Source organism: Beta vulgaris, chromosome 5, assembly GCF_026745355.1.
Source record: "Beta vulgaris subsp. vulgaris cultivar EL10 chromosome 5, EL10.2, whole genome shotgun sequence".
Lineage (NCBI taxonomy): Eukaryota > Viridiplantae > Streptophyta > Magnoliopsida > Caryophyllales > Amaranthaceae > Beta > Beta vulgaris.
Window position 1 is genome coordinate 66,679,751 of NC_079206.1, and position 26,228 is coordinate 66,705,978.

The 26,228-nt window shown below is 36.2% G+C and overlaps 3 protein-coding genes across 3 annotated transcripts; 1 reads left to right on the forward strand and 2 right to left on the reverse strand.

Annotated features, from left to right (window-relative positions):
- Nucleotides 1–1,230: 1,230 nt before the first annotated feature.
- On the reverse strand, nucleotides 1,231–13,720 carry LOC104894738 (vacuolar protein sorting-associated protein 52 A). The gene is made up of 20 exons (XM_010681044.4): nucleotides 13,225–13,720; nucleotides 12,893–12,977; nucleotides 11,922–11,979; nucleotides 11,349–11,444; nucleotides 10,492–10,593; nucleotides 8,729–8,812; nucleotides 8,131–8,211; nucleotides 7,395–7,538; nucleotides 7,041–7,132; nucleotides 6,600–6,681; nucleotides 5,766–5,951; nucleotides 4,083–4,198; nucleotides 3,945–4,003; nucleotides 3,679–3,779; nucleotides 3,532–3,582; nucleotides 3,076–3,255; nucleotides 2,859–2,993; nucleotides 2,702–2,776; nucleotides 2,489–2,546; nucleotides 1,231–1,937 (listed from the first exon to the last, which is right to left on the reverse strand). The coding sequence occupies exons 2-20, from the start codon at nucleotides 12,955–12,957 to the stop codon at nucleotides 1,630–1,632; spliced, it is 2,073 nt and encodes a 690-aa protein (XP_010679346.2). The 5' UTR covers nucleotides 12,958–12,977; nucleotides 13,225–13,720; the 3' UTR covers nucleotides 1,231–1,629.
- Nucleotides 13,721–16,141: 2,421 nt separating this feature from the next.
- On the forward strand, nucleotides 16,142–20,420 carry LOC104894740 (hypothetical protein). Its single transcript, XM_010681046.4, has 3 exons — nucleotides 16,142–16,606; nucleotides 17,666–17,763; nucleotides 19,357–20,420. Exons 1-3 carry the CDS (start codon nucleotides 16,493–16,495, stop codon nucleotides 19,913–19,915), a joined length of 771 nt encoding a protein of 256 aa, XP_010679348.1. The 5' UTR covers nucleotides 16,142–16,492; the 3' UTR covers nucleotides 19,916–20,420.
- A 1,805-nt stretch (nucleotides 20,421–22,225) lies between these two features.
- Nucleotides 22,226–24,544, reverse strand: LOC104894739 (berberine bridge enzyme-like 22). The gene is made up of 2 exons (XM_010681045.3): nucleotides 23,595–24,544; nucleotides 22,226–22,998 (listed from the first exon to the last, which is right to left on the reverse strand). Exons 1-2 carry the CDS (start codon nucleotides 24,527–24,529, stop codon nucleotides 22,350–22,352), a joined length of 1,584 nt encoding a protein of 527 aa, XP_010679347.2. The 5' UTR covers nucleotides 24,530–24,544; the 3' UTR covers nucleotides 22,226–22,349.
- Nucleotides 24,545–26,228: the final 1,684 nt, after the last annotated feature.

Sequence of the window (26,228 nt, forward strand, 5' to 3'; positions counted from 1 at the left end):
ATACATAGGTCCCACAATTTACCTATTTGCTTTTTTGTTAATTCCATTTATGTCAATGGTCCCCACTCCCTCCTTGGTCTTTGTGAGAAAGTGCTTGTAGCAAATAAATTGGGACGGAGGTAGTACGAAAATTATGAGTAACATTGTTGATTTGGATTTTGGTGGTTCTAATATTTGTAACCTTGCAATTCGTCTCATAAATTAGCATTAAGTGGTCATGTTGGGAAGTCAGATTGAACATAGAAAATCACAATATCTAGGAAGTCAGGTTTTTCATGTAGTAGCATCTTTAGGAAGTGCAAGTTTGTAACCATGTAATCCAAAAATGGTCCAAAAAATAGAAGAAAACAGTGAAAAAAGAAAGTTGAAAATCTTAGCATAATTGGAAAAAAGCAAATAAAGGACTCTTTTGTTTCTTTTCAAGAAAATGATAATGAATCAATGATAAGGTCCATTGACAAATTTGCTGTTGAAAATTATTTACTGCAACCACTATATAAAGAAATGGCATTAAAGTTAACTTTGTCATATTCTTCTCGTGGGTTTTTTTTTTATAAAAAAATACTACTCTACCTTTTTTTTATTATTATTATTAATGGCATATTCTAAGTCCTCTAATAAGAAAAGGCCAAGTTCATGCTTTATAAATTATTGGCATATCTTTAGCATATTTTTCTTCAGCACAGAGAATATAGATAAAGGCTTTATTTGGTGGATTGGCTTTATACCTGCTTTATTGTACACTTTTTTATTATTATTTGCTTTTGATTTTTCATGCGGTTAAAAATTCAATATAGTAGTACAATATATTAACAAAATGGTTTTTTCGGTTTTAAGCTTATTGAAGTAAAATTTTCAATTCTCAACTTAGCCGAAATGACAAAATTGGATAAAGCAAAAGACATAATCGATCTAAGAGTTAGTTTTTTGTTCTTAGTATACAAAAAACAATTTCATGTTTTAAGTATTATCCTCGCAAAATTACATTAACTAAGTTAGTTGATATACATATACACAATTAATACACAACAACATCTAATTTGATTCGATATACTTAGTCAAATTTATTTTTCAAAATTACTTGATCAAATATTTAATTGAATAATTTTGTATCGATTTAATCACCAAATTTCACCTTAAGCAAGCTCTCTTGGTCTCTTCTTTTGTGTTAATGTTCTTGTTGCGGCTTGCAGACATAATTTTCAACTGGAAAATTAACTATGAACCAAATTGGCATAATGTTGTTTCTCTTTTCTTTCATTTCTTTCTCCATTTTTCTTTTTACATAAATATAATGTGATTGGAAAACAAAAAAAAAAATCCAGTTCTAGGTTGTCAGTTCTAAACTCAAATTTCCAAATTTTACATACAACAAAATTTCAACATTTTCAGAATTCAAAAATCTGAAACAGATCATCATACAACAAAATTTCTCCTCTCCCCTTCTGTAGATCCAAGAATGTAAAGATTCTATGACAGCAGCTGAATTCCAGGGGAGCATTTTTACTTCAACTCTCACGTAACAACTTGAAGAAAAGCTCCAACTTGAACATATATTAGCCAAATCAGACTATCATCAGATCTCGAAACTTGCTAATTCTCGAATCGGAGAAAAAAAATACTACATACTTAGAAAGTCCTTGAGAATTTCCTGATCTCGTGAATAATTAACTGAATAGAAACGAGATCCTTGTTCAGTGCAGACCCACCACCGGGCACCTTCTTTACACACTCGGACAGGCGGGTGTAGTAGAGTAGCAATTGGGTTAATGAAGTTCTTAAGATTTCCATGCCACACAAGAAGTTGCTGAAGGAAGTAATGACATCTTTGTGCATCAGCTCAATTGCATCTTTCCATCTGCTAGCAAAATCTTTCACAAGTGGCTCCACTTCACTGACGGATATGGCCTTCTCAGAACCCACACTTGGATCCTCGGCTGATAATTACCATATCAAACTTTTTTCAGTATCGCGAAAACAAAGGAGATCATAGCAAAGGAGATTTTACACAAATAACCTATCTGAGTAGAGTATTTTATGCTAGCCCCTATTTTTGTTTTCCAAATAATTGAAGGTACTACGAGAAACCCTACAATCAAGTAACTACCACTCAATGTGATGTGGTAGATTGCCGAACTTTTTAACTACAAGTATATGAAAGAAAAAAAAAGAGCGAGAACAGAATAATCCTCAAGAGATGTGGCTATTCCATGATCTAGAATAGTATTGTTAAGAAAGTCAAAGTTTAATAACTGTTGGAAACAGTTCCAAAAACCCCTTTAAGTTCTTATATATTTTCATCTAAACTAACCAAAACTGCTATATTTTATTCACCATCCCCAAACCCTCCTTTGCTCTCAAAAACTCGCGTATATGAAGAAAAGTTTGTCATAATTGTTAGAAAACACATTGGTAAGCACTAAGCACTCCTGTTTCAATTACTAGAAGAAGAAGACACGTGAATGCATCTCCCTAAAAAAATACTCACATGCCCTGATCTTCACAAACTTGATCAAATCACTGAAGTGCTCCAGCAGCAGCTCTTCCTGTATAGATTAAAAATATATATATACAACTAAATTAATCCACGATACCACTCTGTTAAGTTATTAACAAAATCAAATTCAAGAGAGAAGGAGATAACATGGAAGTTTATGACACCAGAAAGAATTTCATAGAAAACTTTATGCTGGTAACTCACCACAAATATAGTTGTTTGGCTCTTCAGGACTTCCTCAAAATTCATCTGAATCTTACCACCATCAGGACCAGCTTCCTGAAATTAGACGAACAGTGTGAATTATAAAATGAAAGTATCAGTTGCAGCAGGTAGTCTTTTAACCAACACAATCTCTCACCTTCAAGACAGCAATCGTCATATCATAATTGTTTATAAGAAACACACACTGCAGTTTTGATTTAAGAAACTGTGTAGATAGCTTCATAATCAAATCATCAACTGCCATTCTGAGTCTTTCCAAGTTCATCTCCAGCTGCAACAAAACAGAAATCAATGAGTTCAACAAGTTACAGAGGTGAGCAAAGATGAAGTATAAGGATCAAAGATTAGCAGACCTGGCCATCTCCATAGTCAGTGTTGAGATGAATGAGGGAGGCAGTAAACTCAGCATAACGCCTCATGACATAGTGAGGGCGAACATCATCTTCCCACAACGTTTTCACATTTGCATTACGCAGACTGCTGATGTGCATGTCAAAGACCATCTTAAAACGAGGCCATAGTGCAATGTTCACCTGAAACAGGAAACCATCAAGTTGTATTTCATAATAACATCAGAAAATGCACTTGTCTTTCTCAACAATCAAACATGAATCAGAGAAGGTTCAAAGACTTAAGTTTCACAAAGTTACGATTGCAGAGAGCGTTAGAACGGATATATCGATGCACAAGAACTATAATGACATAATAACTCATAAAATCAAAGTCACCACCAAAGTTTCTTTATCTCCAAGCAGTAAGTATTCTTTCACATCATTCAAGGCAATAGAAGTTACTTAAAAAACACACACCTTATCCAGGTATGAGTCCAAGCAGGGAATCCGCCGTCTTGACATGATAAGCTGCAAGGAAGATGGAGTCGATTATTATGACAAGTTGACAACACTCACAGCTTAGCAAGGAAATGAGGAAATGGCAAACTGGTGAAAGAGAAGTACCTGGTGCTGATGGGTAAGACGAATCATGAGCATTAGACCGATAGCGTCATAAGAATTTGACAAGATTGTGTTGAAGTGCTCATCGATAACTGCGAATGGACCTGCCAAAAAGGGACATTTGAGATATCAGAAATTCACAATGCTGGCATATCACTTGTATGACTGATTCAGTCTGACCAAGTGATCTCAGAATAGTATATACTTATAGAGATCAATCAAAAAGGTCCATCTTCAGAAAGTTATAATCGAACAGACTAGATGATTACCCGCAAATATGTCATAAAACAAGGACTCTTCCCCAAAAAATTCATCACAGAAAAGGTATCTGAAAGGTAACAGATTTGATCAAGATATCATACAAACAACACGAATCTAATGATGCAAAATGGCATTCTTGTGCATACTCAGAACTGGCAGTATCCATCAGCAGCTTGTGCAAGCTCCGGAAAAGAACTTCATAGGGATACTTCTGAGCACTTGCTTCTGCTATATGGGGGATTAATGCAGGTTGATCAATTTCCTGAAGGCAATGTGCATAAAATATCAAGGTCAACGCCAAGCAAATAACACATTCAAGAATAAAAAAGACAGAATGATAGAATCGTCATAACAGGCAAAAGAGAATATGACAATACATGAAAAGTTCTTTGTCCCTTGAAAGAGAATCACACACAGCAAGAAACAGGGACAATACAATAACAGGAAATTCCTTGTACAAGGAGCTAATACATAAATTAGCTCTATTGAATAAATAGATGGTATGCTGCGAGCTAAAAAACCCCTAATGATGTAATATTTGCAGATCATAAGAGTAAGAGGCAAAAAAAGGGGATCCCATCATAGGTGTAGGGAATAATAATATACACTGCCTCACCTAACACCAAAGAAGAAATGCAACTGCCAACTAATAAACACTTATCTTGCATCATAATTAGAAAATTCTGTGTTTTGCATTCGACAACTACCAACTTTTCCCAAGAGATCTTCAACATAGTTTAATAGTCCAAAAGTCCACATATACAGCTTGTGTAATAGGATCCTTTCGCAGGACAGATACATCACATGTCATTGGGAAGAAACAAAAGAAGTCATCCTTTTAATGCAAAAACTATTTTTTTTCCAAAAATGTGACAGAGAGAAAGAGGTGGAATTGTGTAAGGATGGTGGCGTCCCTCAAAAGCAAGAGTCCAAAATGATGAAAAAGACAGAAATAACAAAAATCTTCTATGACCTTCAGATGTACACAGCCTTAAATTATTTTTATTTCACCCTACGGCTTTATTCAATCCCATCATTGGTTCTTCTGATTATATAGTAGGAACCTCTGTGTATCATTATGTTTCATGATCTCTCCTCACATAAGATACTAAATACTACCCAAACAAAAAGTGAGTTGTTCGACAGGTCCTTGCCCTGGGAATTTTGGACTTCCAACCGAAGTAACAAACCATTCTACTGTTACTGAGTGACAAAGAGCTAAACAATCCATACCAAAATGAGCCGCACATTGCAAAGAAGTTCCATGCTCAAGTCTCAACCCTTTTCAAATGGACAGACGAGGTTATATTGATAATTGACCCACCCCAGAAAACACCAGAAGTTCCAGCATATGTAGTCATCACTCAAATGCTTTGTAGAAAACTTCTCAGAATATCTCACCTATCAAAAGACTATTAAAAGTGTGTACACTGAATTCTTCAATTTCCAAGACAAGCTTTCAGGAGAAACTCAAAGTAGCTCGAGAGTAATATAGTACCCATCAAATCTTCCATATAAATTGCGCAAATTCTGGGAGATATAAGGTTCACGAATTCAGGTAAAATGCATGACTAACTTAGATAATAGCAATTAAGTCCTTCCATTTCCTTGGTACTCTTCCTCTGAAACATCTAGCAATTTATACTTCTGTCATAAATTGCTACAAGATTGACAAACAAGCAATAGAGACTAACTTTTATCATGGTTCTGCAGCATGCAAAGTTTAGAAACAGACATACAGCAGAGTAAATATGCATCAGACAGCAGCACCAAAGCCAGACACCAGACAAAATAAACAGAAATGACCAATATATATATATTAAACAAACCTTTAAAATGTTTATTCTATCACCCAAGGCAAAAACGGAAGAACGGTTCTTCATGGGTTCTCTCCTGGTTGAGAAAAGACTAGTTCCTCCTCTGGCTTCAACGCCGATTAAATCACTGGATGTTGCAATATCAAGCTGCAATTTCTCCAAGGCTTGTATATAAGCACGGAAATGTGCACTCAAAACCTGAACATTGGCAGAAATATATTATTGCTGAACAGAGAATGACAGCCACAACATATATACAGAAGACTATTGTTCTGCATCAGCAGGCAGCAGCCCATAGAAACAACAAAATGGATGACTTACCCAGTATTAAATCGTTTTAAGACTGAAAGGTCTCAGACTGAGGCCAATGGTTGCCGTGTTTAGTGGGCAAGAGGAAAGAGGGTAGAGAAATAATATACAAAAACAGGAGAGAGAAACGAAAGGAAGAGAGAGGTAGAAGGATGATTCTTGAAGAAGAACCAAAAAGATGGGGCATGAGGAGAGAGTAAGGAAATTGATGACCACTAGTAATTGGTCTAACCATTGTTCATGTCATGTGCTTTTAACGCAAGAAACTTTGTTCTTTTCATTTCTTTCTTCCCCATCCCACACTTCCATCCCCCAGAAAAATGTCATCTTTGTTCTCCAAACAGAGCTTGAGGCTAATACGGCTTAAGATCATATTGTCAATTTATAAAGAAGCAACATAAACAAAATAGAGTCAAGATTCTGGCCATGGGAGATCAAAATACTATTTCTAGAATGTGCACGTAATTACATTACTGGAGAGATCATTGATGACCTTTTGTATACTCAACGAGCCAAGTGATCTTAGTCAGTATTCACCTTATTCATTGTATCAAGGTAAGCTGCCCGTGCTTCTGTATACACCTCCTTGCCATGCTCCTTGAGAAATGAAATGACATATCTGCATGTTAACATTCAATATAATTTATTCTACAGGGACTTCATATATATTCCGACAAAATTACTCCATTTAAACTGTAAGATTGAATACATCGCTCAAAAGTCAAAGCCTAGCAAATAATGAAAAGTTGTTCACATTATATGAAGTATCTAATAGCCACTTAGTCAGAGCACATTAAGAGAATGTACACCCCACTTTGTGCCTCATATCTCAAGTACACAAAAGGCAAGATAGTGCATTCAAAAGAAGTTCCATGGTCTAAACAATGAAAAGAAATCCACCAAACTAACCAGCAGAAATATGAGCTCTGATATTTATCAGGTGAAAAAGGAACTTTTACGGGAACCAGTACAACTCACTTGTATTTCAAAAGAACACTTTGTTGAAGAATCTGTATGTTTGTTTTAGGTTTTCTCAACGCATAAAGCTTCTGAACAATGAAATCAAAAACCTACAAAGCCACGAAAAATAGCCCAGTCACTTGAAAATGAAGTGATGAGCTTCAAGAAAATAAATATGTGCATAACTAAATGGCTAAAATTATGGAGCTAGTGCAGTTGAGTTTCTCTTTGACCAAGAATGCTATGAATCATGTAGAAAATTTTGAAGAGTCCTTTCATCAAAAATCATCACCAATCTGAATATTTTTTGGCGTCATAAGCTAAATAAGAGGAATGCATTTTTTTCATCATTTTAGTGGTTAAAAGAAAAACCTTGGAAACTGCCTTCTGCCGAAGTCTTTCTAACTCAGGCTGGACATCTTTCAAAGCCGTTGATGTCTTCACTGTTGGATCTGCCGTCACAAACTTCAATTTCTTACTGAGTATCTCTAATGTTCTCATGTAATCCTCATTAACCTGTATAAGAATAACTTATAAACTCTACTGCAGTCATGGAACAATTCTAGTACCAGAAGTTGCACATACACTTTCAATTCATGAATCACATTAATTTCAGTGCATTGACGTGTTAGTAAGACTGCTCATTGAACCCCCAGTCACAGTCACATTCACTGACTGATCTTTAAGCACCTCAAAGGTGCAAACTCAATCTGATAAAAATTAATAAACTGGCAGATTGAAGTGATAAATCTATTAGATAGGCCCGTATAGGAGCAATTAAACAGATGTAATTTCTAATATCTCACCTGCAAGAAGTTTACAGCTTATTCTAAACTATTCTACAGAGGTCAAAATTAAAATCCCATATGATTTGTATGCTCTTCCGTACCATAAGTTTCTTTAGGATAACTGTAGTCCACAGAATGATTCTGATAAATTTATCCTTACGGGCTTACAATATTGGAACTTTTTTCTTTATAAAAAAGAATTCAAAATTATGAAAAGATTAAATCAGTGCTCTTCATCCAAGGTCACAGATGATAAGAGTCTCACCCTCTCCCATTAAGAATTATGCCAACCATTATACACATGGACTAACAATATTTACCTCACCATCGACAATAATGTCAACCATCCTAGGTGGAACAATAATATCTTCAACAAATTTGGCCAACTTCGATTCTGCCACCTGTGAAAGGCAGAACATAGATTAAAAGAAAGCCGCAGTTGTACAAAACAGACAAGCAAACAAAAAAAGGGGGAGAACAAGAACCCTGTAAAAGACATTTGATTCCCTAAACAGAATTTCGATGAAAGAAAAATATCATTTCACAAAACAATAGTGACTTGACTTGAGTAAGTAATTGAGTGAAAATATATTAGTATAAAAGGTTTTTTAAATAATGCCTGCATGAATTATGAACAGAAAAAAAAAGCAGGGGACAGGAAAGAAAATCAATTCATATCCAGTATATTTTTCATGAACATAGAAATAAAAAAGTGATCAGTTTCCTTCAGATTAGAGTCACCCATATCTGCTTGCTGTAATTATTGCAATTTACTAAAAGAAAATATGCTAATAGATCTCCCACCATTCCAGAGACCAGATTTTGCAAATACTATGAGTGTACACTAATTTCAGGATAATATACATGTTTACAGTACGAATTTAAAAGACAAAATCACTAATGGTCAAAACATCATACCTTGCGGTTCTTCAGCTTCAGGCCCATGTCCATTGACTTCTCTTGGAGAACTTTTATGTCTGAACTTATGGAACCAATCTCAGCCTACTCAGATCAACAACAATTTGTCAAAATAAGATTTCTATCAATTTTAGGAGGTCACAAAAGTGAAGGCATACATGAGTGATCACCGCAAGCTGTTGCTTATACAGGATAATATATGTTACAATTAACAATTTCTCGAGACAACATGATAAAAGAAGAATCTCCTCCGGGAAAGCAAAAAAAGCATCTTACTAAGAAGAATTCATGAAAACGGAAAGAAGCCTATGTTGAAGGACAAAGGCAAGAAGGCAAACCATGACAACAACGCAGCAAAGCAAAGAGCATAAGAATGTATGAGTCTAGGGGTGTTCATTTCGGATATCCAATATTCCAATCCGAAAAATTTTCGGATAAGGGAAATTGTGATCCGAATCCGATCTGAAAAAATTGGATATCCGAATACTAAAAATTTAAATTTTTCAAAGGGAAAGTTCATAAAGTTTCGGATATCCGACCTTGAAAACGGATATTTTGGATCAAATATCCAATCCGACAAACTTCCACGTCACGGATATTTTTGGATATCCGAAAATGGAAATTTTTGATCCACATCCGATCCCAAATATCCAAAAACTAAAGAATCGAATCGGATATCCGAACAACCGGATCACGGGTCGGATCGGATGTTTATGAACTCCCCTAAATGTATCAGACAAACTGGACACGACCATGCTGGACCAGTTTATCTCGATATCAGCATGACCACGCAATTTATGGGCCGGGCGATTTTGTTACGAGTTCGCCCATTCTCACATGATCTCACGGGGGAGCGAGTCCTATTGTTCTAGCTTCATTTCCTAGTCAAGAAGGGAATGATTCATCTGACAGCAGGTGTTGGCCATCTCCTTTATAATTTTCTTTTAAGTTGGCAAAGGTCAGTCCAACCTACCTGGTATGGACCACCTCTCTCCTTCCCTCAATTCAGCTTAAAAAGAAAACCCCAGAAGCTGGGCTGTTCAGAGCTGGTCGCCTAGGTCATTGATTGTGCTATCATACAAGGTGCCTAGATCATTGATTGTGCTATCCTACAAGGTGCCTAGATCATTGATTATGCTATCCTACAAAGGTCTCAGGCTATCAAGGTCAAGTTGGCTCGCACTCTGAGTCTCTCGGACTATTGCCAATTCCCTACTAAGATACAGGATAGTAATAAAGGCTTAAATTGTACAGTCTCCCATTCATATTGGTACGAGAGAAAAAAGGCTAAAGGTATGCATAATTCTTACTCCTTCATCACTTGATGTACATGAACTAAGTATCCAGATAATACCTATCAAAAATTAGTACAGTAGTGTCTCAACTCAAGCCTTCATGTTGTTTCAGTTCGGGCTTAGGCCTATTAAAACCGTTTCTCCTCTGCATGTGGACGTAGCTAACACATTGTTAGTGAACCACGTTAATTCTTGTGTCGATTGTTCATTATTTTTGCTATCGTCAATTGCATTTGTCACAACTACTTCCTTTCCAGTTAGTTATGATCACATTCTGGCTCTGGAAATTTCCCCAAAAAGGTAAGAATTAAAACTTACAAAACATGTGTCGCTATAATGAACAAGAGGATGCAAGGTTGTTGTGATAGAAGAGACATACATCCACAGTTCAACTAAACCAATATCTCCTACACAAATTTACCTATGATTGGTATAAAAAATAAACTCATGAAGGAATCTTGCACATACCTGAAATCCACTTAGAAGGGACTCCATCTGTGACAAGATGATGTCACAGTCACGAATTTGATCATGAAGCGATACAAGATTATCACTTTCTTTAATATAATCCTGCATGACAAAGGACAAATATTTGAAACTTCAACAACTTAACAGACTTCTTGAGCTATGACTTACTTATGAAAATTGAAAGCAAGTTTCTTAAATGGGAAACTATTTTAAATTAACAGGTGCAACAAGAAGGCTGACCATCTAATTAACACAATTGAAGTCTAATATGAATGACAGGGAGTGAAAAAGAGACAATGGTATCTTCTCTCTATTTAACGAGCCTCTATGCCAAAAAAAAAAGTTGTTTTTATTTTTGTTTGGTAAGATTCCAAAAATTGAACCTAAACTACTTATCTGGTCTTGACAAATTTTTCAACATTGAAATGAAAAAGAAAGCACGAAAAGGATATTTCCATAGGTCACAGCTAAATATAGAGCTTTGCCCTCACAAGATACTGGTTACTTTCTTTCCATGTAACAACTAACCAGCTTCTACAATTTAGCTATCCAAGCACTCCATCCTCTTAAAGAATTGGAACAAAAGATGATACAACCAGCTGCCTTCTTTTGAATAGCGTACGCAACTTAAATTTGATATTGGATACACAGCAGAGATGGAAAAACCTTCAAATCATCACTTATCTTTCTTAATTAGGCTTATTCTTAATCCAGCGCATAAATAATTTAAGCGTTCTAGGATGATCACAACAACTAAATTTAATAAAAAAATTAGCAAGCAATCACCACATATAATAAGGAGAACAGATGACTGAAACAAAAATATTGCCTAAATACACGATGAGAACTGTACAAACCTGTATAGAATCCAATTCGCCTTCACGCAAATTCTTCTCCACCGTCTTTGTATAATCACGTAGTTTAATTCCTTTTGACAAGATGTTAGCCACCACCTGTGAGAAAGAATTCTTTTATACTGATATTAACAGAAAAGGATAAATAAAAACCAGTCCAATGATCATAGAGACTAACTAAGAAATGCAAAAACAGACAACAGCCTATTGACTCAGAACATCTTTTTGCCTTGAGAGTGCCAAAATAAAGTCAATAAGCAAAATACAGAATATATTTCAACCTTCCAAATGTTGGAAATGGGTCAACACAAGAAATTTTCCAGACCAAAATAAGGGTACTTCTGATCAAGCTTTTTTCAATTCTCGAGATGTAATAAAGAGAAAACTGAAAGAAAGGTTGCTTTAAAAGCTAAAAGAGAAATGGTCTCATATTCGATAGATTATCTTGTTTCTTAGACCACCATCCAAAATCTCACGTTACAAGAAGCAACCAAAAAGAAGGGTGCGTACGAATGGGGAAAAAAAAAGTGAATTCTCAACTCATAATAAATTGTCAAATGCAAAGAGAACACTTACATCATCATGTATACATTCTTCCAATTCTTGTTCTAGTCCTTCAAGTGACACATCATCACTGGAAAATAAGAATACAAGTTGTGTTACATAATACTACGTAATAACCAAAGGTGTGGCAAAGAGGGAGAGGAGGAGAAATGTAGAACTTCAGAGAAATTAGCAATGGCCAACGGCGGTATAGAAGAAGGTTCTACAGGAATTGAAAATTTCAAAATATAAGGCAGACCAATCAAATATTTTGGCTGCACCAATGTTCGAAAGTAACAAGTTGAGCAATTTATCAATGCATGTTCAGTCATTTGCTGTAGGCGTTCAGCCTAATAAAATGAACAGATATAGACGTAACCAGAAGAGGTTGATCATACCCCCCCAGCCTTCGATATACAAAAAGAAGCGGGAACAAGTCCCTATCTACTGTCTCACTTCCTGCTAGAACATTTATTCATGCACCATAAGAATCTACATGTGATATGTACGATGCGAACTGCATTCATTATTCATAACCAGGAAGCCAACATCGTATCCATCGTCCACACTATAATGAAAAATCCATCAATCATTCATTTGACAAGAACCGGTCCGCCTTCCTAATTTGGGATTATGCAAACACAATATGTTTCACTTCAATGCTCCTCAAACCCTAATCATAACCATATCCGATTCTTAAATCAATAATAAAAAAAAGAGAGCTGAATTCTCACTACAACGCACGCCGTAGAAAAAGCATTAGGGTTTTAATCACATTTCCTGAACGCAACAAGGTATCAGATCGGCGTAACCAATACAGTCACTTGCTGCAGTTTTCAAGCAAACAATTACCCAAAACTCCAATTCCCATAAATCAGAATGTATTCTACATCATAGGAATGCCAAAAGGCAGCACAATAATAAGTTGGACAGTAATTAACAGAAAAAATATAATTTACCCTCAAATCATAAAGAAATGAGCTAAAATGCGGCATATTATTTACCTTCCTACATCATCTTCCATTGACAAATCTCCCACAAAAGCCCCTAAATCCATTTCAGTGACCATTTTCCTCCATTCAAAACTTCCTGAACTCAAAACACACAATTGAATCAATTCTTCGTTAATAACAGTAAAAATTCAAAGTAAAACAGATGATCACATATTATTAACAGCGTAAAATGCCTCATAATATCTACTTTTCTGAGCATAGGTGATTACAGTTCTTAGTAATCCAGCAACAACAACAAGATCAATTTTATGGTTTCTGCAACATTTTATCGGTATTATGTCAGTTTTTTCAATGGTGAAATTAAGATTTTTACTAACACAAACCTGCAAAATTTGAGAAGATCCTAGATTTCGATCTCGCCGAGAAAATTGAATTTGCGCGCAATTCTTTAATCTCTCACTAATTGAGGGAAGTTGATTTGATGATGTAAATCCGAAATTTTGTGTGTGTCCTAGAGTGCGAATAACGTCAATTATTTAGATGGAGAGCTGGTGTGGATGAATTTGGAGAGAGAAAATGGACAGAGTTTGGAGTTTGGAGTGTGTGGAGTCTCCTTGATGTTCTTTTTGTTTTGTTTTTTTTTTTTTGTTTTTTCTTTGTTTATTTGGTTTGAGGTGAATTAAGGATTCACAAACTTTACAAAATTTGAGTTTTTGGGAATTAGTAAAAATCAGTTTATATAATTTACCTCAATGAAATTTTTTTGGGGTCTATTAGGACCCATGGGCCATGGTAAGATGAAGGATCTTGTCAGATCATAACTTTTCGTATGTTAACTCGACTTGGATCTACGGGAGCCGGGCAGGCACTTTGAGAGCGGGGGATGGTAAGGTAAAACCAAATATCTTAGATTTAGGTGATCTTACATATTCGAAAATACCGGAAACATTGAAAAGTTTTCGGATTTTCTAGATATCCAACCTGGAATACCTGAAATTATCTATTTTGAAGACTTATTTAATGAACCTTCCTTTTGAAAAATTCAATTTGTTAATTTTCGAATATTTGATTCGAATTTCAGGTATTCTGCTTTTCGGATCGGGTTCGGGACGAACTTTTTGAATGTCCGATATTTCAGGACGGACTGGATTATCCGAAATGAACACCCCTGGTTTCAACTACTTCATTGTCTTGAGAGCATCGGACTTGAGGTAGTATGTTGATATCGCGACTTATGAGCATTTAGGATGTCCAATCTAATTATTGTCCTTTTTGTACCATTTGAGTATTTCTTGCATCTGAGCACTATTGCACCCATAACAATTGCACGCTACTAATATCACTGTAATCACACCCTAATTATTTGCATTATGAGTATCGACACAAGCTTCATAAGGTATTGCACTCATATTTCGAGGTTATTTTGGATCGATATGAAAAAGGGGTAAAAATATTAATGGTAATTTAACTTGAAATTTGAATCATTACGAACTCATAGGCTTGGTCATAATCAAAGGTTATCCATTGAAGAAATTAGACACTCTTTAATTTAAAAAAGATCCATAAGCCTAATGGTACACTAAACAAGTATGCTCCAAATATTCAAAAGTTTGATAAATTGGACGATCTCCTGCATCTTATGTGAACCTTATCGATGCAAGACTTCATGCTAAATTCTTTAGCTTTTAGGTGCAATGAAGATCAGAGCAAATGACATTATACACCTATTTTTATTTGGGACTATGAACACTCTACTTCATATACATATATATATATGTGTGTATGTGTGTGTGTGTTTGTACACACCTAATTATATTTTACTTGCGATGCACTGACGATCATGTATGACCCGCCTTATTACTATTTGTGTGGTTAATGATGAATTTCTCTAAGACCCTCATATAGTTGCACATAAAGGTTTGTTAAAATAATGATGAATTTCTCTAAGACCCTCATATAGTTGCACATAAAGGTTTGTTAAAATATTATGTCATTGATTGATCAGATAACCTCCTTTGTACATCATGTCTTTTCATTAGGTTCAAATGATATAACCAGCTAGATATATCCTAAATCATCATTGTGAGTTGAAAATGTACTTTACAGTTGCTGGAAGTTCAACAATTAATCTAAAAGAAAAACCTCAAAGTGAGAATGGAAAAAAGAAAGTAAAAGACTCTTGTCCCACATTGGAAAATAGCTTTGCTTCACCTTGTTTATTAATGGGAGTTCCTTAGCACTTCTTGTTAGATAGAGTGCTAGATGGATGGATGCACCACACACACGCGCCTAACAGGCCCGGGCTTGTGGTGAGTGCGGGCTTTAGGCCTGCAGTCCATTTTAGATTTCCTTTTGTTTTGTCGTAAAATCACCAGAATCTCGGGTTGCCATTATAAACGTATTATGTAACCGTTGGTAGCAAGATTGTTTTGTTTTGTCGTAAATCACCAGAATCTCGGGTTGCCATTATAAACGTATTCTGTAACCGTTGGTAGCAAGATTGTTGGAGCCTAATTGATTCTCATTCCTTATATACAACCTTCCGTTTTTCTCTTTGGAGCTGCGGTCCATTTTAGATTTCCTTTTTTTTTTGTCGTAAATCACCAGAATCTCGGGTTGCCATTATAAACGTATTCTGTAACCGTTGGTAGCAAGATTTTTGGAGCCTAATTGATTCTCATTCCTTATATACAACCTTCCGTTTTTCTCTTTGGAGCCTTAAAAAAGGTTGTTTCTCTTCAGTAAAAAATACACAGAAAATAACTCTCTTTGAAAAAACTTCTCCACAAAATGTTTTATGGTTTTTGGACAATTTTCTGATCTCCATCCAAAGCGTTTGAGTGCACATATAAAACCTCGGAGTTTTTAGAACAGTGGTCATCCAGGTCACGACAAACTACTCTTCGTTCACGCTTCAACAAATAAGTATCATTTTATTGTTTTAGTTGCAACAACATTTACTTATTTGGGAAAAGCTACAAGTATTTTCGGGTGTTCTGAAAAGCTTTATTATTTTTCTACCATAAAAGTTAGTACTTAAATTCCGATGTGGTATTTACTATTGATAACTTATAGTAGTTCTCTCTAATGAACTACCTCAAGTATCCAAGAAGGCAAACCTTTTTTCTACGATCTTATAAAAAGGTCAAAATAAATACTTTTGATAATAAACAATAATACGACGGAAAATCTTCTTATTCTTAAACACTTTTTAAGGTGAAACGAATAGGCTTGTCATAAATTATCACGGTGATATGGAATAATAGCCAATCACATCGACATTTTACTCACCATGACTAAAAATTACATTCTCCATATTTTTGGATCTTTCTTTCAAAATTAGAGGGTTGTTTAAACAACTTTGATTGAATTTTCTATATCTCAAAAAAAAAAAAAAAAGAGTTAGAAAAATCACATAAATTAGCAGTTTTCTTTGTTCTTTGTTGGAGGGACAAATCAGTTCATTTCAATCTTTTTTTCTTCATATATATAAAAAAACCCACCCGAATTTCTTCCGATGTCAGCTTGTCCTTTTCACGATTTAACAAATCCCAGATTTCATAAGAAAACCAGACAAATTGAGGAATTTTAGGAAGAAGGAAAACACACCCTACATACCCAATAAAAAAAAAAAAAGAAGTGTGAAAAAAAATGGGATCAGAAACCACTTCACCAACACCATCTCCGAGTGGAAAGAGAAGCAGAGATCCTGAAGATGAAGTTTACATCGACAATCTTCATTCACATAAGCGTTATCTTAGCGAGGTATAATTTCCCACTAGTGTATTTTTTTTGGTTAATCTTTATGATTATTGTTATTATTCTTTCTTGTAGTGAGTTGGGTTATGAATGATTATATGTCATATAGTTGTATCATGTATGTAGTACTATAGTAATAGCAGGTGTTGGCCTAGTGGTGTACGCGTCACCTGATATTAGAGTCCTCGGATCGAGTTTCACCCCTAGTAATGTTGGATACCCCTAAACTTGCTAGGGCTTCACTGTACCTACCTAAAATATATATAGGGTGTAGTAATTGAAGAAGTGGTGAATTTTCAGAGTTTTATGATGATTGGATTTTTCAAAATTATGGTTTTGCTGAACTAAGGTCATGTTTTTTAAAGAGTGGTTTGGGGAAAAATTAGAGTTTTTAGATATTATGGTTTTATATATATATAGTTGTTTGTTAAATGTAATTTGAGTGTTTGTAAGGAGAGGTTTGAGAATAGCTAATTGGGACCAAAAAGCTATTTTGAAAAAGTTGAAGGAGCAGCTTTTTGACATTAGAGGTTTGGGGATGAGTGGTCAAATTACATTTATAAAGTTCTTGAAAATTACGTTTATAAACAATAGAACTTACAAAAATGGGTTATATGCCCATGCCCTTTTTGGTCATTTTACAGAGTTAAGTAACAATCACCTATTAACTACATACAAACACCCTTACATGAACCACTTGTCAAACCAGCTAATACAATCAGATATCAACTATCAGCTAATACAATCAGCGAACAACTATCGGCTATCCGCTAATTGCCATACAGAGCTTAGTATTTCATTGATGTTAGTTGGAAATTGCTTAGTATTTCATTTTTGTTAGTTGGAAAATTCAATTTTTAAATTCTTGGATTGCTATTTCAATGTTTTTAAGTCATGGGTATTTGACAAATTCTGCTATCTTCTAATTGTAGAGGTTAAGTGCTTAGATATGATGTTGGGGGATCAGGGTCTAGTGTTTTGTGTATGGTGCTCTTTGGTAGTGGGGAGCTCAGTATTTGTTGTTATTGTTGAGCTAAGAATTAGAATTTGTGGGTATTTCTTCAGATGATGGCATCAAGCTTGAATTGTTTGACTGTGGGAGACCCAATTCCTGATAATATCTTGGATTCTCCGGCGAGGTCTGAAAGCATGTTCTATTCGAGGTGAGGTGATATATATTGTTGTTATTTTTTTTCATTTTGTGTTCAAGAATTATTCATAAGTGCTAAATTGTCCATGTTACCTGCATCCTCAAATACCCTTGTCGACGATACTACTCCAACTTGGAAGTGGGCACTTTTGACAGTTACACTCATTTAGACTAGAAGCATGGAAAATTTGTCGCCAAGTAAGCAAGTCTAGCACAAGTATCCAAGCCTGAGTAATTTGGTTCTAACCTCCTGCAATAAGTGAATGTTTTGTACTTTCGGTGTATCTTATTGCTTTTAGCGTGCCTATTTTGTATAATGATATTTGTCATTTAAGCATGCAAGTTTCTGACTAATGTCTGTGTTTATGACATTATGTATTTGAATAGAGGAGAATTGACATATTTTCTCCTGAAACTTCTGGATCAATTGTTTAGATGATCTTTTTCCACTACACCCCCATGAGAGATGGCTGCATTCTTTAAGTCACCTTTGAGCCAAGGTTAGATTGGATATTGAGCTTACATTGGGTCATGTTACAACAATACAAGAAGAATCATCTGAATTCGCAGAAGGTGGGTGCATCAAGTTATCTTGACAAAATCTTGTGCTCGTGGCATGTTAATTACCAAAACATATGTTCAATACCAAAACATGCAAGTCCGAGCAGACCTATTCTTCTATACACATACAGGCCCTCCTTCATTTCAGTTGCTGACTGTGTGTTTCCAGCCTTTTAAACCTTGCTATGTAAAGCCTGAAAATCATTCTGCCTATTTCTGTACCATGACCAGAGTAGACACTGGATTTGGCTCTAATTTTTGCTTATGAACAGAATATTATTAATGCCATATTGCTAGTCCTACAGTGAGAATATTAAATGTTCTTCAAATTCATAAAAGGAATAGTTGTGGTCCTTTTGAATGGAACGTTATTTCCCTGATTTTTCTTGCCTTTGATTTGTAACCTTATGTCTTTTGGTGAAAAAACGCGCCTTCTTTCTGTGTTGTGTGCTGGGATAGATGATATTCAAGAGTAGGAGAGTTGACATTAGAGCTTTGACACTCCTCATAGTTAACTAGGACGGGTATTGTGGCCGAGACATGTAGAGGGTCTGGAAACTCCAATTGTGTGTTCAGTTCTTTGTCATTGCTAAAAGTGGTATTACATAACTTTGTACCCATTTGCTATGTGCAATTCTACCTAATTGGCATTGGAAATTAGAAAATACTAATATTAGAAGCATGGTTATGCTGTAGAATTATTATCATAATATGTATATTCTTACATATGACTTGGGCAAAACAATTATAGTACACTTACTTTTTAGCTTCATCACCCTTTCTAGCGAACTTAATTGTCAACTCAGATTCTTACGAATTACTTAGTGTACATGTTGGACATAATGCCCGTCTAACTTTGAACAGTAAATCATTGTTTCATCTTTTAAGAAAAATAACAGACAAAGAAAAAACACTAGCATAAGAAGCCTATTTAATTTAAAATTGAATTGATGAAATAATACATGATATAGGGGTGGTATAAATATTAAATCGTCTCTAAATCGTATAATGGCGGTTTCTCATGTTCAAATTACCCTTACTGCAGAGATGAGTTGTCCTTACAGTATTCCCCCATGTCTGAAGACTTAGATGATGCGAGGTATTGTGAAACTCCCATGAGTGCCTGCTCATCTCAATCTGAAAGCCGTCCTACTAGTCCTGTCTCTCCTTACAGATATAAACCAGTTGGTGCATTCTGTTCTAGTCCTCCTAGCACCTCACAGCCTCCAAGCGGATGCAATGCCTTATCAGGCTCTTCTCAACCTCGTCAGAGAGGTACAGATACTGAAGGTAGATTCCCTTCTTCACCAAGTGATATATGCCACTCAGGGGACTTGAGAAAAGCAGCACTTTTAAGATCTGTACAGATGAGAACCCAACCTTCATGTGCATCAGCATATGATCTAGGCTTTACTGCAGCTCAAGAGGCAATGGAGCATGTTGAAGCTGAAACCCGATCCTGCTCATTTTTGAAACCTTTGGATGATGAACGGGAGTACCATGCTGAAGAATGTCCTGCCATACCATCTTCTGAACCCGAATTCGACCAAGCAAAGGAGTCAATGCGACTGAATATGTGTGAAGGAGACAGATCTTTGGACTAGATGCCGTGCGAAATTGGTGTGTTGTCTTAGGGCTGCATATTTGAAGCTTGTGGGGGCACATATGTGGAATTTTTGGGCGCAAAGTTGTCCATGATGCATTCAACAAAACTGTTAGAACAACAATAATCTAATATCAAAACGTAGTAATCTCTGAACCTGAAATTACTCATGTGTACGCTTATTAGCTGACCTTATCCTGATGATCAATGCCGGCACATTTTGGTGACCCCTAGATTTGCTACAACCAGCCAACCACCTAGTATTAATTTCTTCGGTGGGATCTGTAGAGGTCCAGGTGTATGGAGCTTTACCCTTAGATCTGTTGTATATTTGTATTTAGATGTCTGATCACTGATGGCATACATACTGGATTCTAACCCAAATGGAGCTGTAAGTTTACTCCTCATTCAAATTATCAGAGTGGCAAGTTGAATATCTGATGATTTGACTTTCCAGAATCCAGATGACCTGTAAGTTCAATCTCATATTTTGTTTCTTCTCCTTACTTGGTTACTACTGCCTTGTTCACAATTATGTGTATCTTTTGTACTCCCATTCTCTTTTTAAACTACACTTTGTATTTTGCACTATTCCCTTACTCCAGTTTGACCATCGTTTGTGATTTATACATATAAAAAAGAATAATAATATGGGGTCTTCTTTGTTTGGTCTCTCTCTTTCTATGTGTGTGTGTGTGCGTGTTTGTGTGTATGTGTATTGGCAAGCGTGAAAGTCAAACTATGTAGATCAAATAAGAACAAAGGTAATATATTGTAAGTTGTAACTATGGCTTCAGAACTGCAACGTCAGATAATGGATTAAGTTTTCCTATACCTTTCTATCAAGCTGATTAAGCTTGTTACTCTCACTGCCTATGTTTAATGTTATGATTTAGTGTCCTTTCATCCTTTTGCATCGTTTACTTCTTGCTTCCCCTTTGCATTTGCCTGCTAGTTTGCTGAACATCTGTGTGACATTCTAGATAACTTTGTTTTTTACTCTTCTGTTGTATGTTTCTCTGTGCTTGATTTAGGGAGTTGGGGGCCAGGGAAAGGAATTGACTATCCTCTGTTAATCCATGCAACTTTTTATCCAAATGGTTCACGCTTATAGCTTATATATTCTATGGAACTTAAGGTGGGTTCAACCTTATTCTTTAGAAACGGCTTCAAATTTCTTGAGACTTGTTATTCAAATTATTTGCGGACACCAAGAAGAGGGAGACTGGTAGAATAACTAAGACAAGAAGTGCTGCTTACTTCGCACCTGAATCGATGCTTTCTTAGGAGGTGGTTTAAGTTGGATGCTAAAAAAGAACTTCGGATGCTAATCTGTGATTTTCTTGATATTATCATGGTAGCTGAAGCTAATCCAGTTAAGGAAATTCTTGTGCACCAGCTGTTGACAATGATTCATTAGATCTTTGAGCATGCTCTAGTTTCTAGGGATGGAAGTAGTATAGGGATGTGCATAATGGCAGAAGTTCCATGTTGAAGGATGTGATTAGAAAATCCTAGACATGTGTTTTTCAATATCACGAAGTTTTGCAATAAAAAACACGATTTTTGAACAAAATCGCCGTTTCTAGCAGTTCAATAACTGCAGAAGCAAATATCTGGAATGAGTCGACCTGCACTAAGAATTTCTTTCTGATAGGGATATTAATTGGAGCTTCATGGATCTGCACTAGAAAATCAATAGTCTATGGACTTTTGCTTTCACCCCCCTTCACCCCCCCTTTTCATGTAGATGAACGTGCCCATTGCCCCCTTAAGTATGTCAGAGTTCGACATAGGTTCTTTTGTTTGTGTTTATAAGCGCCAATAAACCTCCAAGGCTCCAACAGATAGGGTTCATTTTGGACTCTATCAAGAAAATCTAACCATGAGCATGTATCTTGGTATCTAAAGGATTTATAGTACCATTAGAAGGCTTTATAATGCCATACAGGCCCGTCTCGAACTATACAGAGGCCCTGTACGATCTCATATTTGAAGAATTCAATAATGTAATAGCTCATCCATACTTCATATAATCATATTATGAAAAAAAATAGTCCAAATAAGTAGATAAACTTTGTCGTTTTACTACTTGAACTTTCTCTATTTTGGGGCCCTCACAATTGAGGGGCCCTGTTCCATGGAACATGTTGAACATGCTAAAAGCCGCCCCTGATGCCATAAGCAAGTTTTATAATACCATCTAGTCTATATATATTTGAGAAAAGATACAGATAGAGAACCGAGACTTTGCCTGTGTGTGTTGGGGGGGGGGGTGTGGGGTGGTGGTGGTGGTGGGTGGTGGGTGGTGGTGGTGGTTGGTTACCATTTGCTGCTTCCTGTTTTGCATAGATGAGTTTTGTTTGTGGGAATCAGTTTACATGTAATTGGCCTATAAACTAGACAGACACAAGGTTGCATGTGTTTTCCTCCATTTAGCCAAAAGGTGGAATACTCTGCTCATCCCTGAAGAAATTACTTGGATCAATGCTTCTTTTCGCCTTAGCTAACCTCTCGAAATTATTCTTGAAGTACTTTGTACCCCAGTCCCCAGCTTCCACATAGCTTGTAGTTCCGTGAATCCCATTAATTCCCAAATCAAGGTCTCTATAATTAAAATAGGCAGTTCTTGGGGAGTTAGAAACATATGGACTCATAAACTTGTAAAGCATTCTCATCCAGTGAATATGCCTTTTAGCTTCCTCAGCCTCATTTACTTTCCACTTCACTATATACTGTATGTTGTATAGGTTTCCTCCTCTGTGAGGGAAAGCTATTTGGGTTTCTGGTATGCGGCTCATTATCCCACCTAGTGGTTCCATCACCATGTAGGCCTCGTTTACCTGCAAGTGCCTCTCCCACGCTTGTTGAAAGGCGATTTCAGGTATGGGTTGGTTTATGAAGTCGGACTTTGCCTTGAAATAGCTTTTGTAAAGTTGATGATCTCTGTCTAGAAGAACTTCCTTTGGTGTGTCGCTTGGATGCCCAGCAAAGTATAGGACTGCTTCAATCCAGCTCATTTCCTTGCAGTCTTTTTCCTCTAGTTCCAGCTCAGGGAAGCTATGCTTCATTAACGGGATTAGGCTGTTGCAAAAAAGAAATTTCAAATGGTTTTAGACTTTTAGGTTTCATGCATGAAGGAGAATATTGAGAAGGAAATTATATTAAGGTTTTGTTCTCCTCGCCCTACACGTATTTAAGGAAAAATCAGTTTAGTCTAGTTCAGCTAAGTTGAGTTTAGGGACATTAAGGGCTCTGACTTCAAAGCACAACTACAATAAGTTCTAATAAGATCATATAACTCAAATTCAGGATCATTAAGTTCAGATTAGTTAAAAGTTAAAGTTTTATAAGCTCCATAAGTTTAAGTCTAATAATTTCGGATAAGTTCAATGCTAAGAAGTTCAGATAACTAGAGGGTTTTTAAACGAATATGAGTCGAGATCAGGTGAAGAAAATGTATCTCAACTGAAGGATCCATTCGGTGTTAGTACTATTACTAGTTCTCCAATTTTTGTTTTTAAGAATTTAATTCATAAGATCTTAGTTTAGTAATAATGAACTTCAAACAACTACTTGCTGTTTCCATGTTATGTTTCTAATTTGGACAAAAGAAGTCCATTTTTCCACATCTGTTTGTAAATTGAACTTTTGCATTCACCAACTGATAAGTTTGATACCTCTGAATATTCCCTAGAAACATTGAGTTGAAAGAAGCTTGAATAGTTTTCTTTACCCCATAATTCCCTCCTATATTTTGAACTATGACCCTTATGAACAGATCTTCAGGCAACTTATATGCAATCCACTGCCATTTGTCAATGAGCTTATTAGCCCCTTGCTCCAAACTTTTGTGCACTGTAAAAACTGTTACAGTGACTGGAACTAGAACCAACTTAATCTTCCATGCAGTAATCACCCCAAAACTTGCCCCTCCACCACCTCTAATAGCCCAAAACACCTCTTCTCCCATCAACTTCCTGTCCAAAACCTGACCATTCGCGTCAACCAACCTAGCATCCACCACATGATCTGCTGCCAGGCCGTATTTCCTTGTCAGAGTCCCAAACCCGCCCCCACTTATATGGCCTCCAACCCCGACAGTAGGGCACACACCAGCAGGGAAACCATAGGTGTTATTTCTCTGTGCAATGTTGTAGTAGAGCTCTCCTAGGGTAGCCCCACATTGCACCCACGCCGTCTGGTCCTCCGTGTTGAATGTGATCATGCGAAGGTGGATGAGATCAATGAGGACAAAAGGAGTTCTGCTTAGGTAGGATAGGCCCTCATAGTCGTGACCACCACTTCGAACTCTAACTTGGAACCCGTGCTCTCTGCTGCAGAGGATTGCAGCTCCGATCTCGGGTTCTTGTGATGGGGTGACTATGTAGAGTGGTTTGAAGGCCAAGGAAGAGTTTAACCACCTTGGGTTTTGTTGTGATTTTTGGAATACAGAAGGGTATAAGGTTGAGTCTCTTGTATAAACAATTGTGGTAGAGTATCTGGTGGCCATGCATTGAAGAAAATCTTTGGAGATTATAGGTCTAGTAAAGACTAAGATCATGAGGAAGAAAATTGTTGATTTTATCGATAAAGAAGCCTCAATGTTATTCATCTTTTGGATGTTGAAATTTACACAACTGATTTAGGTATAGTTTTCTGAAGCTAGGAGATCATTGTTTGGGAATTCTAAAGTTGTAGTTATATATCTAGATTAAGGAAAGGGAAAGAATAGGGTTGATCAGTGTATTGTTCTATGTTTTAGTAATTCTTTTTTCACTTTTAATCTGTTTATTTGGAGAGAATAGAGATGGAGGTAAATAAGCTAGCATGCAAGTTAATAGATGCACTTAAAGTACGTAAATGGTGCTTCTGTTGGCACATGCATGACACATGTGCATACAAAGAAGCGCGTGATGTCACACGCACCGTTTTTGTGTGTGCGGGAACGGGTGGCTACCACCCGCAACCTCACTTGTGCGTAATGTCACACGCGCCGTTTTTGTGTGTGTGGGAGCGAGTGGCTACCACCCGCCACCTCACTTGAGCGATTGTTGTGCACGTGCTGGTGGAAATTCATCTTTTTTGGGCTCTTTGGTGTATGGTTTTGGTATTTGAGAGGTTTTTAGTAACACACATTTATGTTCATTATTCATCTATAGACCTTAAGGGTTGTTTTTATTGATGCCAAGGGTGAAGCTATGTTGGGGTCTAAGAGGGTCATGTCCCATGCAGTCCCAACTAGTGGTGTCAAAACAGGTTAGTAAACAGGTTCTGGGTATACCCACGGCGAACCAGGTCATACCCGGACAGGTCAGGATTCTGATTGTCAGTGCCCCGGGTCATGACTGGTCAGGTTTTGTTCAACTGGGTCGAACACATTTGAATCATTGGATTCCCGGGTGCCGGACAGGTCTGAACGTTCCATTTACAAGTCGATCCATTCCCGGGTATAATCGTCCATTGACATTTTTTTTGCCGGGTTTGCGAAGGTCGTATTTAAGTTTCATGTACGGTTGAGTTAAGTGAAATGTACTCGGGTTGAATTAGGAATGACCTTAGTTCGATCATTGTGAAACATCGGGTCCATTCGCTATTGTACGCCAATTCAACTTCGGGTAACTCCTGGTCGGGTCATCTTGATTTTGTTATGTATTTTGTAAACGAATCATATTAATAAAAGTATTAAGATCGATATATATATATATATATATATATATATATATATATATATATATATATATATATATGTGTGTGTGTGTGTGTGTGTGTGTGCGCGCGCGCGCGTGTGTGCACGCGATAAATATAAGGATGACAACGAAAAATCAATAAAAACACTATATTGATTACCGTTATGTTTAATGTATTCTTTTAGTCAACTCTTATTTCTAATAATCAACTGCGTAAAACGACTCTAATGAGTAAAGGAGTATAACGACTCTTCATATGTTTTAATATTATATATTATAACCAACGACAATAATAACGAGTATACGATCAATTCCAAACTTCATATAAATGATTTATTATTATAAGCATTATGATTGATATACAAGTTTGTAAATAGCTATGATGGTAATGAGAACAATACTACAAAAATAAATCAAATGAAAATGATAATAGTTAATCATAAGAACATGTAACAAGTAACAACCATAAGTTAAGTAAAATAGTTAATCATAACTTATTAAAATAAGTTAACTGTTAACAATAACAACCATAAGTTAACTAAAATAGTTAACAAGTAGTAACTTGTTAGCATTTAACAACGAGGCCTAAGTGATTACAACGAGGTCGGATTCATAAGTTGCACA

Bases quoted from the DNA above. Each gene is read 5' to 3' on its own strand.
- LOC104894738 (XM_010681044.4), bottom strand. From the start codon at position 12,957: ATGGTCACTGAAATGGATTTAGGGGCTTTTGTGGGAGATTTGTCAATG. The intron at 4,004-4,082 runs GTATGCACAAGA...GTTACCTTTCAG, and splicing joins ATGGATACTGCCAGTTCTGA to ATACCTTTTCTGTGATGAAT. The intron at 3,583-3,678 runs GTACTTCTCTTT...TCTTCCTTGCAG, and splicing joins GTCTTACCCATCAGCACCAG to CTTATCATGTCAAGACGGCG.
- LOC104894740 (XM_010681046.4), top strand. From the start codon at position 16,493: ATGGGATCAGAAACCACTTCACCAACACCATCTCCGAGTGGAAAGAGA. The intron at 16,607-17,665 runs GTATAATTTCCC...GTATTTCTTCAG, and splicing joins ATAAGCGTTATCTTAGCGAG to ATGATGGCATCAAGCTTGAA. The intron at 17,764-19,356 runs GTGAGGTGATAT...CCCTTACTGCAG, and splicing joins GAAAGCATGTTCTATTCGAG to AGATGAGTTGTCCTTACAGT.
- LOC104894739 (XM_010681045.3), bottom strand. From the start codon at position 24,529: ATGAATAACATTGAGGCTTCTTTATCGATAAAATCAACAATTTTCTTC. The intron at 22,999-23,594 runs GTATCAAACTTA...TTTTTGCAACAG, and splicing joins TTTCTAGGGAATATTCAGAG to CCTAATCCCGTTAATGAAGC.